Source organism: Natator depressus, chromosome 10 (genome assembly GCF_965152275.1).
Source record: "Natator depressus isolate rNatDep1 chromosome 10, rNatDep2.hap1, whole genome shotgun sequence".
In the NCBI taxonomy this organism is placed as follows: domain Eukaryota; kingdom Metazoa; phylum Chordata; order Testudines; family Cheloniidae; genus Natator; species Natator depressus.
The window spans coordinates 37,612,776-37,628,302 of NC_134243.1; the positions used below are offsets into that span (position 1 = coordinate 37,612,776).

Below are 15,527 nucleotides of genomic sequence, written 5' to 3' on the forward strand. Positions count from 1 at the left end.
CCTTGCGCACCCCACACTGACTGAAGTGAGATCCTTTTTAAACCAGGTGCCCTGATTAGCCTGCCTGTCTTAATTGATTCTAGCAGCTTCTTAATTGGCTTTAGGTATCCTAAGTAGCCTGTCTGCCTTAATTGGTTCCAGCAAGTTCCTGATTGTTCTGGAACTGCCCCTGTTACCTTACCCAGGGAAAAGGGACCGGCTTCACCTGGGGCTAATACTGCCTTCTATCACTCTCCTGTAGCCATCTGGCCTGACCTTGTCACAAGGTGTTTTTTCAAGTGTAGACAAGTTTTTCAGCGTAGACAAGGCCTAAGGCTTTAGTTGTTATTCAGCATCCAAAACAACATAGATGCCTACTATTTAACCTTCAATATCCCTGGAAGTCAGTAACCCTCCCTGTAGGTTTGAAGAACAATATTTGTTAGTTTACTATTGCTGCTCGGCAGTAGCAGGAGCTCACAGACTGTTTTGGGTTACCACACCAATATCAGAGTTATCTGATAATTCAGCAAAGCACTTAAGCACACACTTAACTTGAAGCATCTAGTCCCAACTGAAGTCAGTGGAACCACTCACATGTTTAATATTAAGTGCAAGTTTAAGTGCTTTGCTGAATAGAGGATCTCAGACTGAAAATTATTTGACTCTTTTCTGCTTCTTTATGTTTAAAGACTCAAAATTATTTAAAAGCTAAACATTTTGTTCTGCTTCTTCTTCATATTAGAAATATCAAGTCTTAATTTCCTTCTCTGTGCTGGAGAACCTTGACAAGGTCTCCGGAGGACCAGAATGTGATGCCACACAAGATTGCAACCTAAACTTCACCTATCCTTTCCCCACTACTCAGATTCTCCAAAGATTTTGCCAAGATTATGCAGCAAAGAGAAATGCAAGGTCTTGATATGTCTAATCTGGAGAAGATTATGGCAGGATTATGCATGGATCTGGACCCTGGTCTGGAAGGGACAACATGGACCAATACAGTTTAGATCCAAGGAACAACTGTAGGGATCCCCACCAGACAGCTGAGGAGGAGGAAGCATTGTCAGGGTAGTGAGGTCAGGAGTGCTGTAAGCACATTAGAAAGGAAGAGCCTTTGATTTATTTGACAGGCTCTCTGGTAAAATTAAATCTGGGCAACATTCAGTGTTAATTCACCATTTTAAAAAAAATGTAAAAAACAAACAGAAAAGAGTCATTTATGGGAAGTGCAATAAAGAGGTATAAAGGCTGTCTCAAAAAGGCAGTATAGAGGAAAGACTTTTTTTTCTTTTGGTACTTTGCAGTTCAACTTTAATTGAAGGGTCTTTATCATTCTAACTAAACATATCTTGTTACTAGACATGGGCCCAAGACACAAAATTTGGATCCATATTTCAAAATGGAATGGTGTTTCACATCTGGGATTCTGGATTTGATCCACTGATAAACAGACCTCACTTGCACAATTCTAATCCAGATCCAAGCTTGGATTTTGAATATCCCCAAATTTCAGATATTGGTTCAGACCCACCTCTACCTGCGACACTGAGATTTGAGTTCCTTCATAGAGTTATTTCCCTTCCTCTCTTACTTTGTAACTTGCAGTGCTTTTCATATTTTTACTCAGCCATATATACTTATGGGGAAAAAAACGCCAGAGATGAGCAATGAAGAGCAGCAGTAGAGCCTTCTGCAAACCCTCCAGAAAAGCCCCAGTGATCTCATGATGAAAATCAATATCTTTGAGTTTCTGTGGGAATAAACAAAACTAAAACACCCCAGGTTCAGAGAGGGATAGCTCAGTGGTTTGAGCATTAGCCTGCTAAACCCTGGGTTGTGAGTTCAATCCTTGAGGGGGCCATTTAGGGATCTGGGCCAAAAATTGGGGATTGGTCGTGCTTTGAGCAGGGGATTGGATTAAATGATCTCCTGAGGTCCCTCCCAACCCTGATATTCTATGATTATTGATTTGAACTTACAAAAACCACAATATGAGTGCTCAAGTTAGCTTCAGGAAAAACATTTTGAACTGGCCTCCTGCTCATGAGATTTTCCTATTTTCTTACCACAAATTCTAATATTTTCAGCATGAAACCCACTGCTAACAAGAAAATGTATTATGACCAATAGAAGTCACAAGTACTAGACTCTTAAAAGTTTGTTTGGCTGCTACCTTCTGTGCACTGGATCACAGTATCTACACAGATAATTTAGTGAAGGCCAGAACCAATAGTTTATTACTGGGATTATAAAAAATCAGAACAGAGCAAGAGAAAAAACATACTGTGCTTTCTGAGCTCTCTGTCTGCTGCTGCTGCTGCTTGTCTGGAAACTGCAGGTTTGGTTCAAGGACTGCTTCACATACAAAAAGTCTTGGTTCACTATGGTCCCAGAAGTGGCTAACAGGGATGCGATCTTGCAGTGCTGGATGCTCAGTAACACTCCTGCAAAATAAAACGGAGGACAAACGTGTAAAGACAGGTGGAACATGTCCCGGGCTGCTTATTCAATTCATTAACATAAATAAGGGATGAAACATACCATGGGTTAGCCCCAAAACGATCATCACATGTATAATATAAATGTTTAAAATTTCCTAAGAGTGCAGTCAAGATACAATAAATTATCATAATAAATACAAACATTCATTGTATTAGGTTCAACCTCATAATAGCAATGCAAAGAGTTCCAGGTTTGACACATTACTAAAGTATTTATAGCTTGCCCAACACCTTCATATCACATGTCCTCTTATGTATTTTATTTCACAACACGAAGAATTGACATTTATTGAATCCCCTGGGAAAGATGTATAATATTCACTCCTGGTGTTTTTTCCTTAGGAGTACTGGGTTACTAGCCAAACATACTAATGAATGGGAAAAAGCAGAAAAGTGAAAGATGGTGTGTAATGTCTCTCAACTGGTAACATAACTAAGGACTTTAAAGGATCCTTTTGGATGGTGACCACACTTTCATCTAAACTCAGGCTCACTTAATGCAGCGGGGGAGACAGTTGATCCCCTTCCACTTAATTCCAGGGACCATTATTTATTCCTCTTGAATTCCTACACCCTCCTCCAGTGCTCATCTTCCAGGCAGGGTGGTGAGTGGGTGATTGCCAAAACTACTCTGTGAATCAGGCAAGGGAAAGGCTCCTTCAGCAAGTTGCCATCCCATTTCTCCTCCTTTCTCCATAAAGCACGAGCACATCACTTATCTGGCACAACTAACCTCTCCACCAGCCCAACCAGCATGAGGCTGAACAAGTACATAATGCAGGCACCAAGGATCCTATACTTCAGCATGCAGCACTGCAATCTGTCACCAACTGGAAGTCCATAACAAAGATTTGCTATGGAATTCATACTTACTTTGGCCTTTTACCTGGAGAGCTACTAAAATAAATGTAGAACAAGCCACACAATTGTGATGGGTTGGATCACATAAACCCCCTTGGGAACTGCCAACTGATGTGCCAAGACTACTTCGGCTCCTGCTTTCCTGCCCTATCAGCTTAGGACTTCAGTGCCCTGCCTGGTTTGAGCCAGACCCACTAGCCTGCTACAAACCCAGACCCAGGTCTGAACCTCATCCCCTAACAGCTGTAGGCTTAACTGAAAGCAGCTTACAGAAGTGTTCCTGTCTTTAACACTTGGATGCCCAACTCCCAGTGGGGTCCCAACCCTAAATAAATCCGTTTTACCCTGTATAAAGCTTATACAGGGTAAACTCATAAATTGTTCACCCTCTAGAACAGTGGTTCTCGGAGCCGGTCCGCCGCTTGTTCAGGGAAAGCCCCTGGTGCGCCGGACCGGTTTGTTTACCTGCCACGTCCGCAGGTTCGGCCGATCGCGGCTCCCACTGGCCGCAGTTCGCCGCTCCAGGCCAATGGGGGCTGCGGGAAGCGGCGCGGGCTGAGGGATGTGCTGGCCGCCCAGTGGAGCTGTAATTTTTCATAGAACTTGTCTAACTTGTCTAACATAGAGGCCTGGTCTACACTAGAAAAGTTACCCATAACTGACAATGGGGGTCAGTAAACTGTGTGCAGCTGATCTAATGCTGAACCTGCTGCTAAGGTTGTCAGCGAAACATAAATCTCCTAGCACATACCAGGCCAGGTCTCTAATGTGACTTGGAGCCAGAGATACTAAGTGGAGGTTTAAAAAAAAACAAACAAAAAATAGTTACTAACCTTTCTGTAACTATTGTTCTTTGAGATGTGTTGCACATGCCCATTCCAATTTAGGTGTGTGTCCAGAACACGGCTGCCAGAAATTTTTTCTCCTAATGGTATCTGCCGGGTCAGTTCTGGCACCTTCTGGTGCCACACACTCATAGTGCCAGTATAAGGGGCCTTGCCAAGCCTGCACCCTTCAGTTTATTCTTACCAACCACTCTGAGAGCAGGGCCAGTGGGCAGGTCTTGGAATAGACATGTGCAACACATCTCAAAGAACAGTTACAGAAAGGTTAGTAACTGTTTTTCTTCTTGGAGTACTTGCACATGTCCATTCCAATTTAGGTGATTCACAAGCAATTGTATCAGAAGTGGGCTCAGAGTTCAAGGACGAGCCGACTGTAGTGCTGCTCAGCCGAGGTGTGCATCATCTCTGGCCTGTTGAGTGTTGGCATAGTGTGCTGCGAATGTGTGTACCGAGGACCAGGTTGCTGCTCTACAGATATCTTGAATCGGGACCTGAGGTAGAAAGGCCCCAGAAGGGGCTTGGGACCTCGTGGAATGAGCGATTAGGTTCAGAGGAGGGGGAACACCTGCAAGGTCACAACACACTCAAATAAATGATGTAATCCAAGAAGAAATTCTTTGAGCGAAGATGGGGAGACCCTTCATTCTTTCAGCTATTGCTAGGAAGCGCTGCGGTGAACTACGGAACAGTTTGGTCCTCTGAATATAAAACGCCAGAGCCTAATGTCCAAGGAATGCAGGCGTTGTTCTTCCCTACTTGCATGCAGCTTAGGGTAAAAGACTGGCAGAAAAATTTGCTGCTTACAGTGGAATTGGGACACCACTCTCAGAAGGTATCTCAGGTGCGGAAGATTGTATATGGGGGTTCCGCCGTGAGGGCTCGGATCTCTGACAACCTCGTGGACGAAGTGATCGCCACCAGAAAAGCTACCTTCCAAGAAAGGTGCAGCTTCAAGAGGACAAGATTCAGGTCCCATGGCAGATTGGTTCTCTCACCTGAAGGAACACCCTCTCTAGGCCACTGAGGAAACGAATTACCATCTCATGGGAGAAAACAGACTTATTGGAATGCTGAGATGGTTGCCAGGTGGACCTTGATTAAAGAAAAGGCCTGGCCCTGCTCTTTCAGAAACAGGAGGTAGCCCAGAATGAGCTGCAACAAAAACTGCATTGGTGGAACTCTGCGTCAGGAAGACCAAAGGGAGAAATGCTTCCACTTCACCGAATAAGTCACACTCGTGGTAGGTTTTCTGCTGCCCAGAATAATTTTACAGACCTTCTAACGAACGAGCCTGCTTGTCAAGATTTAGCCACGAAGATTGCATGCTTTCAGATGCAGCGAGCTGACGTTTGGGTGGAGCAATCGCCCATGGTCCTGAGAAATAAGATTTGGGTGCAGCGGGCGCCCGACCAGAGCTTCCAAGCAAAGCTGAACAAGAGTGGTGTACCAGTGCTGCCTGGGCCACACTGGAGCTATTAGAATGACTAGAGCTTGGTCCTGCTTGATCTTTGTCAGCATGTTGTAAATCAGTGTGGTGGGTGGAAAGGCACAGAACAGATGAGATTACCACATTAGTAGGAAGGCATCCATGATGGAGCCAGGGCTGTTGCTGACACTTCCTATTGGTGCAGGTGGCAAACAGATCTGTGTGGGGAAAACCCCACCTACGGAAGATGTCCATTGCTATATCTAGGCAGAGGGAGCACTCCTGGTGAGCGGAGAAGGACCTGCTTAGGTGATCTGTAAGTTGGTTCTGTACCCCTTGTAGATAGGATGCTTTGATCTCGACCAAGTGAGTGACGCAGAACTCCCATAGACGACATAGGGAAGAAGAATGGGCCCTGCCCTGCCTGTTGAAGTAATACATGGCAGATGTATTGTCCGTGAGAACTGAAACTGTCCTGTTCATGATGTGGGGCAAGAACGCCTGGCAAGTCAGTTGGACTGCCCTGAGTTCCCCGATATTGATATGGAGCGAAAGCTCCTGCCTGGACCACAGACCTCAAGTCCTGAGATGTCCCAAGTGGGCTCCCCAGCCCCATGCAGAGGCATCAGAGACCAGATGTGCAGATGGTTTGGGGTCTTGCAAAGGGAACCCCCATGCAGACCGTCCAGCAGTCCAACCACCATGTCAAGGAGTTGAGGATTTGAGAAGGTGCCATGAGAGCCCTGTTAAGGTGATGTCTGGAAGGGGAGTACACTGTGGCCAGCCAGGCTTGGAGAGGTCTGAGTTTCAGCCTCGCATATCGAACTAGGTAAGTGCACGAAGCCATACGGTCAAGTAGGCTCAAGCAAAGTCTGACAGTTGTGATTGGTTGTGACTGTAGGGAGCTTATTATCATCGAAATAGCCTGAAAGAGGTCCTCTGGAAGATTGGCCTTTGCCAACATCGAATCGAGGAACAGCTCCGATGAATTCTATTCTTTGAACACACGTCAGGGTTGACTTCTGCACATTTATTAGAAGACCTAATGCCCGGAAGGTCCATTATATGAGGATGATGTCGGACTTCACCTGCACTTGAGACCAGCCCTTGATGAGCTAGTCATCAAGGTACAGGAACATATGGACTCCTCTTCTCCTCAGAAACGCTGCTACCACTGTCATACACTTGGTGAAGTCTTACCAGGTGGCTGACAGATCGAATGGCAGGGCTGCAAACTGGTAATGCCCTTGGTTCACCACAAACCTCAGAAACCTTCTGTGGCCTTGGAAAAAAATCAGTATATGAAAGTATGCATTCTTGAAGTCGAGGGCAGCATACCAATCCCCTTGATCCAGTGACAGGACGATGGAAGCCAAGGAGATCAAGAGGAACTTAAACTTTTTGAGATAGGAGTTGAGCCATCCAAGTAGAGGATTGGTCTGAGAGCTTACTTGGCTTTGGGGATCAGGAAATAGTGGGAACAGAACCCTTTCCCTCTTAGCAATAGTAGAACATCTTCCACAGCTCCCATCTGGAGAAGGGATTGAACTTCTTGCTCTAACTGAAGCTCAGGAGAAGGGTAGAAAGGTGGGGTAGAAGTAAACTGGAGGGAATATCCGAATTCCAGTGTGTTTAAGACCCAGCAGTCTGAAGTAACCTGTTCCCAGGCTTTGAAGAAATGGGAAATGTGGATGGAAAAGATAGGGTGACTGGATCCTTGATTAAAGGGATTGATAGGTCACCCTTGAGCATCTCATCAAAACAAGTGCTTCAGAGCCAACTGGGAAGGCCCCGTGGAGGAGGAGGGTGGAGGTGACCTACTACATCCAAACCCCATTGTTTCTTCTCCTCCTCTGGTCATGCCAGGGTGGCTGAGGATAATAATGCCGATATTGTTTTGACCTATACAATCTTTTGGGCTGTGCCAGAGTATGCAGCCCCAGGGACTTTAATGTCACCTTCGAGTCTTTTAGGCCATATAGCCTGGCATCTGTTTGCTCTGATAAGATCAAGGGTCCTGTGATGTTATTGACATGAACTGTGACCGTACAGATCATTGTTGCAACCAAGGTCCTATAGTTGCACCAAATCTTGTACAAGGGAGGTCAAGTAAGGTGTCTATGGAAAGGTTGTAATTTGCTGGTTAGGATTATGCTGCCTGTATGTGTGTATCATTTTTGTATTTGAAGTTATGAATATTGGCTATGTACTTGTATCCAATGTGTTTGATTCTAACTAGCATCAGTGAAGTATTTGGTCAGCTTCTTGAAAAAGGCCTGTCAGGGTTCCTTCCCCACTCTGAACTCTAGGGTACAGATGTGGGGACCCACATGAAAGACCCCCTAAGCTTATTTTTACCAGCTTAGGTTAAAAACATTCCCAAGGCACAAACTTTGCCTTGTCTTTGAACAGTATGCTGCCACCACCAAGTGATTTAGACAAAGAAAAGAGAGAGGTCCACTTGGAGTTCCTATTTCCCCCAAATATCCCCCCAAGTCCTTACACCCCCTTTCCTGGGGAGGCTTGAGAATAAACAAGATGAGCACAGACCAGCCTTGGATTTTTAACACCCAAAAAACCCAATCAGATTTTTAAAAAACAGAACTTTATTAGAAGAACAAAAAAAGATAAGAGAACAACTCTGTAAGATCAGAATGGAAGATAATCTTACAGGCAGTCAGATTCAAAACATAGAGAATCCCTCTAGGCAAAACCTTAAGCTACAAAAAGACACAAAAACAGGAATACACATTTCCTCCAGCACAGCAAATTTCACAAGCCAAAACAAGGAAAACCTAACCCATTTTCTAGCCAGATTACTTACTAACTTTACAGGAGTTGGAGGGCTTGCATCCTAGATCTGTTCCCGGCAAAGGTATCACTCAGACGGACAAAAGCCTTTCCCCCTCCCTCCAGATTTGAACGTATCTTGTCCCCCTGATTGGTCATTTTGGGTCAGGTGCCAGCCAGGTTACCCGAGCTTCTTAACCCTTTACAGGTAAAAGGACTTTGCCTCTGGCCAGGAGGGATTTTATAGCACTGTATACAGAAAGGTGGTTACCCTTCCCTTTATATTTATGACAGGGTCTTTTCTGAGTAAGTGCCCAATCAAGAAACACTTAATTGACAATGGAGTTTGGGAGATGCCAATCCACATCTGAGCTTTCCTGGGAATGTTCAAACTAACATGTAAAAAATGGCATCGGCCTGCAAAAAGCTGAATCATTCATGGACATGTGACTTGCCTAGGTGGCTACAAACTCCATCTTGTTGCTGTGATTTTGCACAGAAGAACAAAGGGGTTTCCACCCACAAGAGAGAGAATATAAAAGGCCCTGGAAGCCCCTCCATTTTGTCTTCAGCTGGCTCAATAGATAGCCTCTCCACCCCAAAGAGATGCCTGAAAGAAACTGGAACAAAGGTCTGTAACTACGGGGGTGTGAGTGATTGCTGAACCCAGGTCATAAGCAACAACGTTGGTCTGAAAAGGATTGGGCCCAGACTAGGAAGGAGTCTAGTCTTTGACAGAAGCTTATTGGGACATCTCTAAGGGTGAGATTTACCTGTATTCAGTTTCCTAATGTATTAAGCTTAGACTTGCATGTTTTGTTTGATTTTGCTTGGTAACTTACTTAGTTCTGTCTGTTATTACTTCAAACCACTTAAATCCAACTTTTTATACTTAATAAAATCACTTTTGTTTATTAATTAACCCAGAGTAAGTAATTAATACCTGTGGGAACAAACAGCTGTGCATATCTCTCTATCAGTGTTATAGAGGGTGGACAATTTATGAGTTTATCCTGTAAAAGCTTTATACAGAGTAAAACGGATTCATTTGGGGTTTAGGCTCCCAGAATGACTGAATACTGGGAGCTGGGAAAGTCCCTGTTAACTGAGCAGCCCCTGGACTAAGTGAATCTAAATTCTGTGAACTGCAGGGGGGCGTGACCCTTGTTCTGTCCAGCTCAGCAAGTCGGGAGTGGAGGGAAGCCTTCTCTGGCAGGGGGGTTTGCTCTCAGTGGTATCCCAGGACATCTAGTGACTGTCTTGAGGGAGTTACTGTGACCCAACCCATCACAGGTCCCTCAAATGGCAGGTCCCATAATGCCTGTTGAACTTCCTGCAGGAACCCTGATGCCTGCAACCAGTAGCTTCTGCGCATGGTGATGGCTGTGGCCATTGATCTGGCCACAGAATCTGCACCATCCAGGGCTGCCTGCAGAGAGGCTCTGGCCACCTCCTACATGAGGGTCAAGAACGCCTGCTGGCTATTCTGGGGAGGCCTATCTTTAAATCTGTTCATTGCTGCCCACATGTTAAAATCATAGCAACCCAGCAATGCTTGCTCATTCGCTATGCAAAGTTGAAGCCTGCCTGCTGAGTAGGCTTTCCTCCCAAGCAGGCCCAGCTTTTTAAGTTCTTTTGCTTTTGGTATTGACCCCACCTGGCATTGGCGGTCCTTCTCATTGGCAGCCACCACCATGAGTGATCCAGGGGGAGGGTGTGAAAATAAAAATTCACAGCCTTTAGCATGTACAAAGTACTTCCACTCCGTTCTTTTGGCTGTGGGCGGGAGGGAGGCTGGGTTCTGTGAAAAAGCCTTAACAGGCTCCATAATTGCCTCATGCGGGAGGAGAGCAACCTTTGCAGGAGCTGTTGCCGCCAAGATGTTCAAGAAGCCATGGGTTGGCTACTTGATGACTTCAGCCTGCAAGCCCAGGTTGCACACCACCCACTTTAATAAATCCTGGTGTGCCCCTTTGTCATCAGCTCCTCATCTGGCAAAGAGGAAGAAGAGGTGTGCAAAGTTGTCAAGGCTTCCAATGCATCCTCTCCTCAGGGAACCTGCTCCCACTGACTGATACCGGCTTCGGTACCTGGTTGCACACCAGGTTGCGCACCCTGTTCAGTGTCGGGCTCCGGAGCGTGGCCAGCCCCCTCACTGGCACCAGTGTTCAGATCCAGGGTTTCTCGGTGCAGTATTGGTGGCGTCCTACTCTCCGAGGTCACTGAGTAGGAACACCATGAGCTGGTGTCTTGACCGGGGGAAACCCCCATGGGCTGCAGAAGGGCCACTGCATGGGCCAAGTGTTCTGGGGCATCATCACGCCTGGAACTCCCAAGGTCAGCGAAGGTTGCAGGGAGTGGCATATGCAATCTTGCCTGTCTCAGTGGTGCAAAAAGCAGGACACCGAGTCTGACCCCGAGGAGGAGGACGAAGATCGAGTGACCAAGGCAGCACTGACCCTCCCAGCACCAGGGAATGGTGCCGTGTCTATGTTCTGGGTGAAGCAATCAGAGGACCCTGGAGAGTGGTATTGGCACTGGCCTGGAGCTGGTGGAGGCCTCTGTTCCACCAACCAGCGTTGGCAGTGTCTTGTCCACTAGGTGATCCCAGTATCAGCAGAGCCAGTCTCCGGCTGATGCGTATGCTTCTGGGGTAGACGGTACTGCAAAATGGTCAGTACGTTGCCAGATAGGAGGTTGCGCTTCCCTTTATGGGGTCTGCAGTGCCAGCATAGCTGTCAGTGGTACTGTTTGCCACGGTGCCAGAGAGGGAGAGTGGCCTAGCATGGGTCTTGCTCTATCCTGCTCTCTTCACCTATCTCCTCCTGGTGCCAGACAGCGGCTCTTTTCATGGTGCCTATGATGTTTCTTCTTGGGCACTGGTGAGGAGGAACAGTGCTGAGAGCCTCTACCAGTGGGAGGCGCACTGCAGACCAATGACGATGTACTTGGCACCAAGTCAGATCTTGGCTCCAAGGCGGGTCTCAGTGCTACCTCCATGAGGAGTTTCTTTAGTCTCACTGTCCGGTCTTTTTGGGTGCACAGTTAAAACTCCCGACAGATCTGGCAGCGATCCTTCCTGTGAGCCTCTTCTAAACACTTGAGACAGCTCAAGTGAGGGTCGCCGGTGGGCACAGCTTTGTCACAGGAAGAACAAGGCTTAAACCCCAGAAACCAAGGTGGGAGGCACCTCTCCGTCACAGAGAGATGTCTTAATTGTATCACACTAAAACTCACTAAAAACTATTCGAATTAACTAAACTGTATAAGAACCACTATAAGAGTTTTGCCACGGCAAAGGAGGGAGTTCCAACAGCCATCAAAGGCAGTAAGAAGAAAAAGACAGTTAGCTCTTTTCGTAACTGGTGTTCTTCGAGATGTGTTGCTCATGTCCATTCCATTCTAGGTGTGTGTGCTTGACACATGTACCGGTGCTGGAAGCCTTCTCCTGAGTGGTATCCGTAGCGGACCGGCTCTGGCACCCTCTGAAGTGGCGTGCATATGTCGCTGTATAAGGGGCACCGCCGGCTTCCCCACACCCTCAGTTCCTTCTTGCCGTAAACTCTGACAGTAGGGAAATAGGGAGGGTCATGGAATGGACATGAGCAACACATCTCAAAGAACACCAGTTACGAAAAAAGGTAACTGTCTTTTCTTCTTCTAGTGCTTGCTCATGTCCATTCCATTCTAGTTGACTCCCACGCAGTACCACTGGAGGCAGGTAGGAATTCATGGACATGTAGACTGCAACACAGGCCTGCCGAACCCAGCGTTGTCTCTGGCCTGTTGGGTGATGGCGTAATGCATGTTAAACGTGTGCCTCAAAGACCATGTCGCAGCCCTGCAAATGTCCTGGATAGGGACATGGGCTAGGAAGGTCACCGGGGAGACTTACGCTCTGGTCAAGTGGCCTTTCACAAATCGACAGTGGCTGGGCCTGAGTCAGCTCATAGCAGGTATGGATGCAAGAGGTGATCCATTTTGAGATCCTCTGAGAGGACACAGGAAGGCCCTTTATTCTTTCTGCTGTTGCTATGAAGAGCTGAGCCAATCTGCAGAAAGGTCTGGTGCGTTACAAATAGAAAGCCAGTGCACGCAGAACATCCAAAGCATGTAGCTGCCTCTTCTCGCTGGAGGAGTGTGGTTTAGGACAGAACACCAGGAGGAAGACGTCCTGGTTGACATGGAAGGAGGACACTGCCTTGGGCAGAAAAGCCAGATGGGGCTGCAGTTGGACCTTGTCTTTGTAAAAAACAGTATATGGCGGCTCCAACGTGACAGCCCTCAGTTCGGAGACCCTCCTTGGTGAGGTAATGGCCACCAGGAAAGCCACCTTCCATGAGAGATGAGAGAGGAAGCATGAGGCCAAAGGCTCAAAGGGCAGGCTGGTGAGCCTCAAGAAGACCAGGTTGAGATCCCATTGGGGAACTGGGTCCCTGATCAGCGGGAAGAGCCTTTCCAGGCCTTTCAGGAACCTGACTGCCATGTCATGTCATGTGAAAACACGAACTGATTTTGAACATGTGGGTGGAACGCCGATATGGCTGCCAAGTGGACCTTGATGGAGGAGAAAGCGAATCCCTGATTCTTCAACTGAAGCAGATAATCCAGGATGGATTGGAGAGACGACTGGGTTGGGCAGATACTGAGTCAACAGTGTGCCCTTGTTGCCAAGAAGGCCAATGGCATTTTGGGATGTATATGTAGGGGCATTGCCAGCAGATCAAGGGACATGATCGTTCCCCTCTATTCGACATTGGTGAGGCCTCATCTGGAGTACTGTGTCCAGTTTTGGGCCCCACACTACAAGAAGGATGTGGAAAAATTGGAAAGAGTCCAGCGGAGGGCAACAAAAATGAATAGGGGACTGGAACACATGACTTATGAGGAGAGGCTGAGGGAACTGGGATTGTTTAGTCTGCAGAAGAGAAGAATGAGGGGGGATTTGATAGCTGCTTTCAATTACCTGAAAGGGGGTTCCAAAGAGGATGGATCTAGATTGTTCTCAGTGGTAGCTGATGACAGAAGGAGGAGTAATGGTCTCAAGTTGCAGTGGGGGAGGTTTAGGTTGGATATTAGGAAAAACTTTTTCACTAGGAGGGTGGTGAAACACTGGAATGCGTTACCTAGGGAGGTGGTGGAATCTCCTTCCTTAGAAGTTTTTAAGGTCAGGCTTGACAAAGCCCTGGCTGGGATGATTTAGTTGGGAATTGGTCCTGCTTTGAGCAGGGGGTTGGACTAGATGACCTCCTGAGGTCCCCAGTTTAGTATCATCCGCAAATTTGCTGAGAGTGCAATCCACACCATCCTCCAGATCATTTATGAAGATATTGAACAAAACCGGCCCCAGGACTGACCCCTGGGGCACTCCACTTGACACCGGCTGCCAACTAGACATGGAGCCATTGATCACTACCCGTTGAGTCCGACAATCGTTGAGCCTGAGTGTTGGCGAAGCCACGCTGGGGTGACTGTGATGACACAAGCCTTGTCCCTCTTGATGTATGACAAGGCTCTGCTGATAAAAGAGATTGGCGGGAAAGCATACAGCAGATCCCTCGCCCATGACAGGAGAAACGTGTCTGAAAGGGTGCCCTTGCCTAAACCCTGCAGGGAGCAGAAACGCCGACATTTTCTGTTCTGTTTAGTGGCGAACAGGTCCACTCAGGGAGTTCCCCACCTGCGGAAGAGCATCCTGGTGACCTCGGGATGGAGCTCCCACTCATGGTGAGAGCAAAAAGACCTGCTGAGGCGGTCAACCAGTGTGCTGTGAACGCCAGGGAGATGTGCTGCCTCCATGTGGATTCCTTGCTGGATATAGAAATCCCACAGACGGATGGCTTCCTGACAAAGAGCCGATGAGCGCTCTCCCCCTTGCCTGTTCACATAGAACATGGAAGCCATGTTGTCTGTCAGGACTCGCACCACTTGACCCAGCAACTGGAGGAGGAAGACCCCGCAAGTTAGGCAGATGGCACTGAGCTCTTTGACATTTATGTGCAGCGCACACTCCTCTGGGACCAAGTTCCCACATTGTCCCAAGATGTGCCCCCCATCCAAGGTCTGGAGCATCCGATATCAGCAAGATCATGGGCTGAGGATTCGCAAACAGCACCTCTGCCATCACTCTCCCTGGGTTGGACCACCACTTTAGGGAGGCGAGTACGCTGCACGGGATCGCAACAACCTTGTCCAGGTGATTTCTGGACGGAGAGTAGGCCATTGCCAGCCACAGCAGGAGAGGCCACATTTGGGCCTTGCAGACCACATAGGTGCACACTGCCACATGGCCTAGAAGCCTGAGACAGACTCTGGCTGTGGAGATCAGGTGCACGAAGAGGTCGGCAATTAGCATTGACATTGAGTCTAACCTGTCCTACAGTAGAAACACCTTGTCTTTGGTAGAGTCTAGCACCACGCTGATGAACTCTGTCCTCTGGACCAAGACTAATGCTGACTTTTGCTCATTTATCAACAGGCCCAGAGCTCGGCATGAGTCCTGCAGCACTTTGACACTGCAAAGGACTTGGGACCTGGAGTGGCCCTTGACAAGCCAGTTGTTGAGGTACGCATAGACCTGGATACTCCAACATCTAGGGTAAGCAGCCACCACTGACATGCATTTGGTGAACACCCTTGGTGCTGTTGCAAGGCCAAAGGAGAGCACCACAAACTGGTAGTGAGTAGTCCCCACCTGGAAACACAGAAAATGTCTGTGCCCTTGGAATATTGATATATGAAAACAGGCATCCTTCAAATCGAGGGTGGCATACCAGTCTCCCAGATCCAGGGAAGGGATAATGGAGGCTAGGGAGACCGTGTGAACCTTCAACTTCCTGAGATATTTGTTGAGGTCCCACAGGTCCAGAATGGGGAGGACACCGCCTTTGACCTTTGGAATGAGAAAATACCAGGAATAGAACCTTTTCCCCTTCGATGAGCAGGGACTTCCTCCACAGCCCCAACTTGTAGAAAGGCCTGTACCTCCTGTTCGAGCAGCTTCTTGTGAGAAGGGTCCCTCAAGAGGGATGGGGAAGGGGGCTGGGAAGGAAGGGTAGAAATAAATGCAGGGTGTACCCCACTGCCACACTGCTGAGGACCCACTGGTCCGTAGTTATTGCG

General features: G+C 47.6%; 1 protein-coding gene across 7 annotated transcripts in view; it reads right to left on the bottom strand.

The window, feature by feature from the left end:
* The window catches only part of IFT140 (intraflagellar transport 140), a 236,216-nt gene that overhangs the window by 88,168 nt on the left and 132,521 nt on the right, over positions 1-15,527 (bottom strand). For all 7 annotated transcript variants that reach the window (XM_074965776.1, XM_074965778.1, XM_074965777.1 and 4 more), the window contains one exon: positions 2,267-2,426. In XM_074965776.1, coding sequence (XP_074821877.1) covers positions 2,267-2,426 — 160 coding nt within the window. The remainder of the gene's footprint in view (positions 1-2,266; positions 2,427-15,527) is intronic.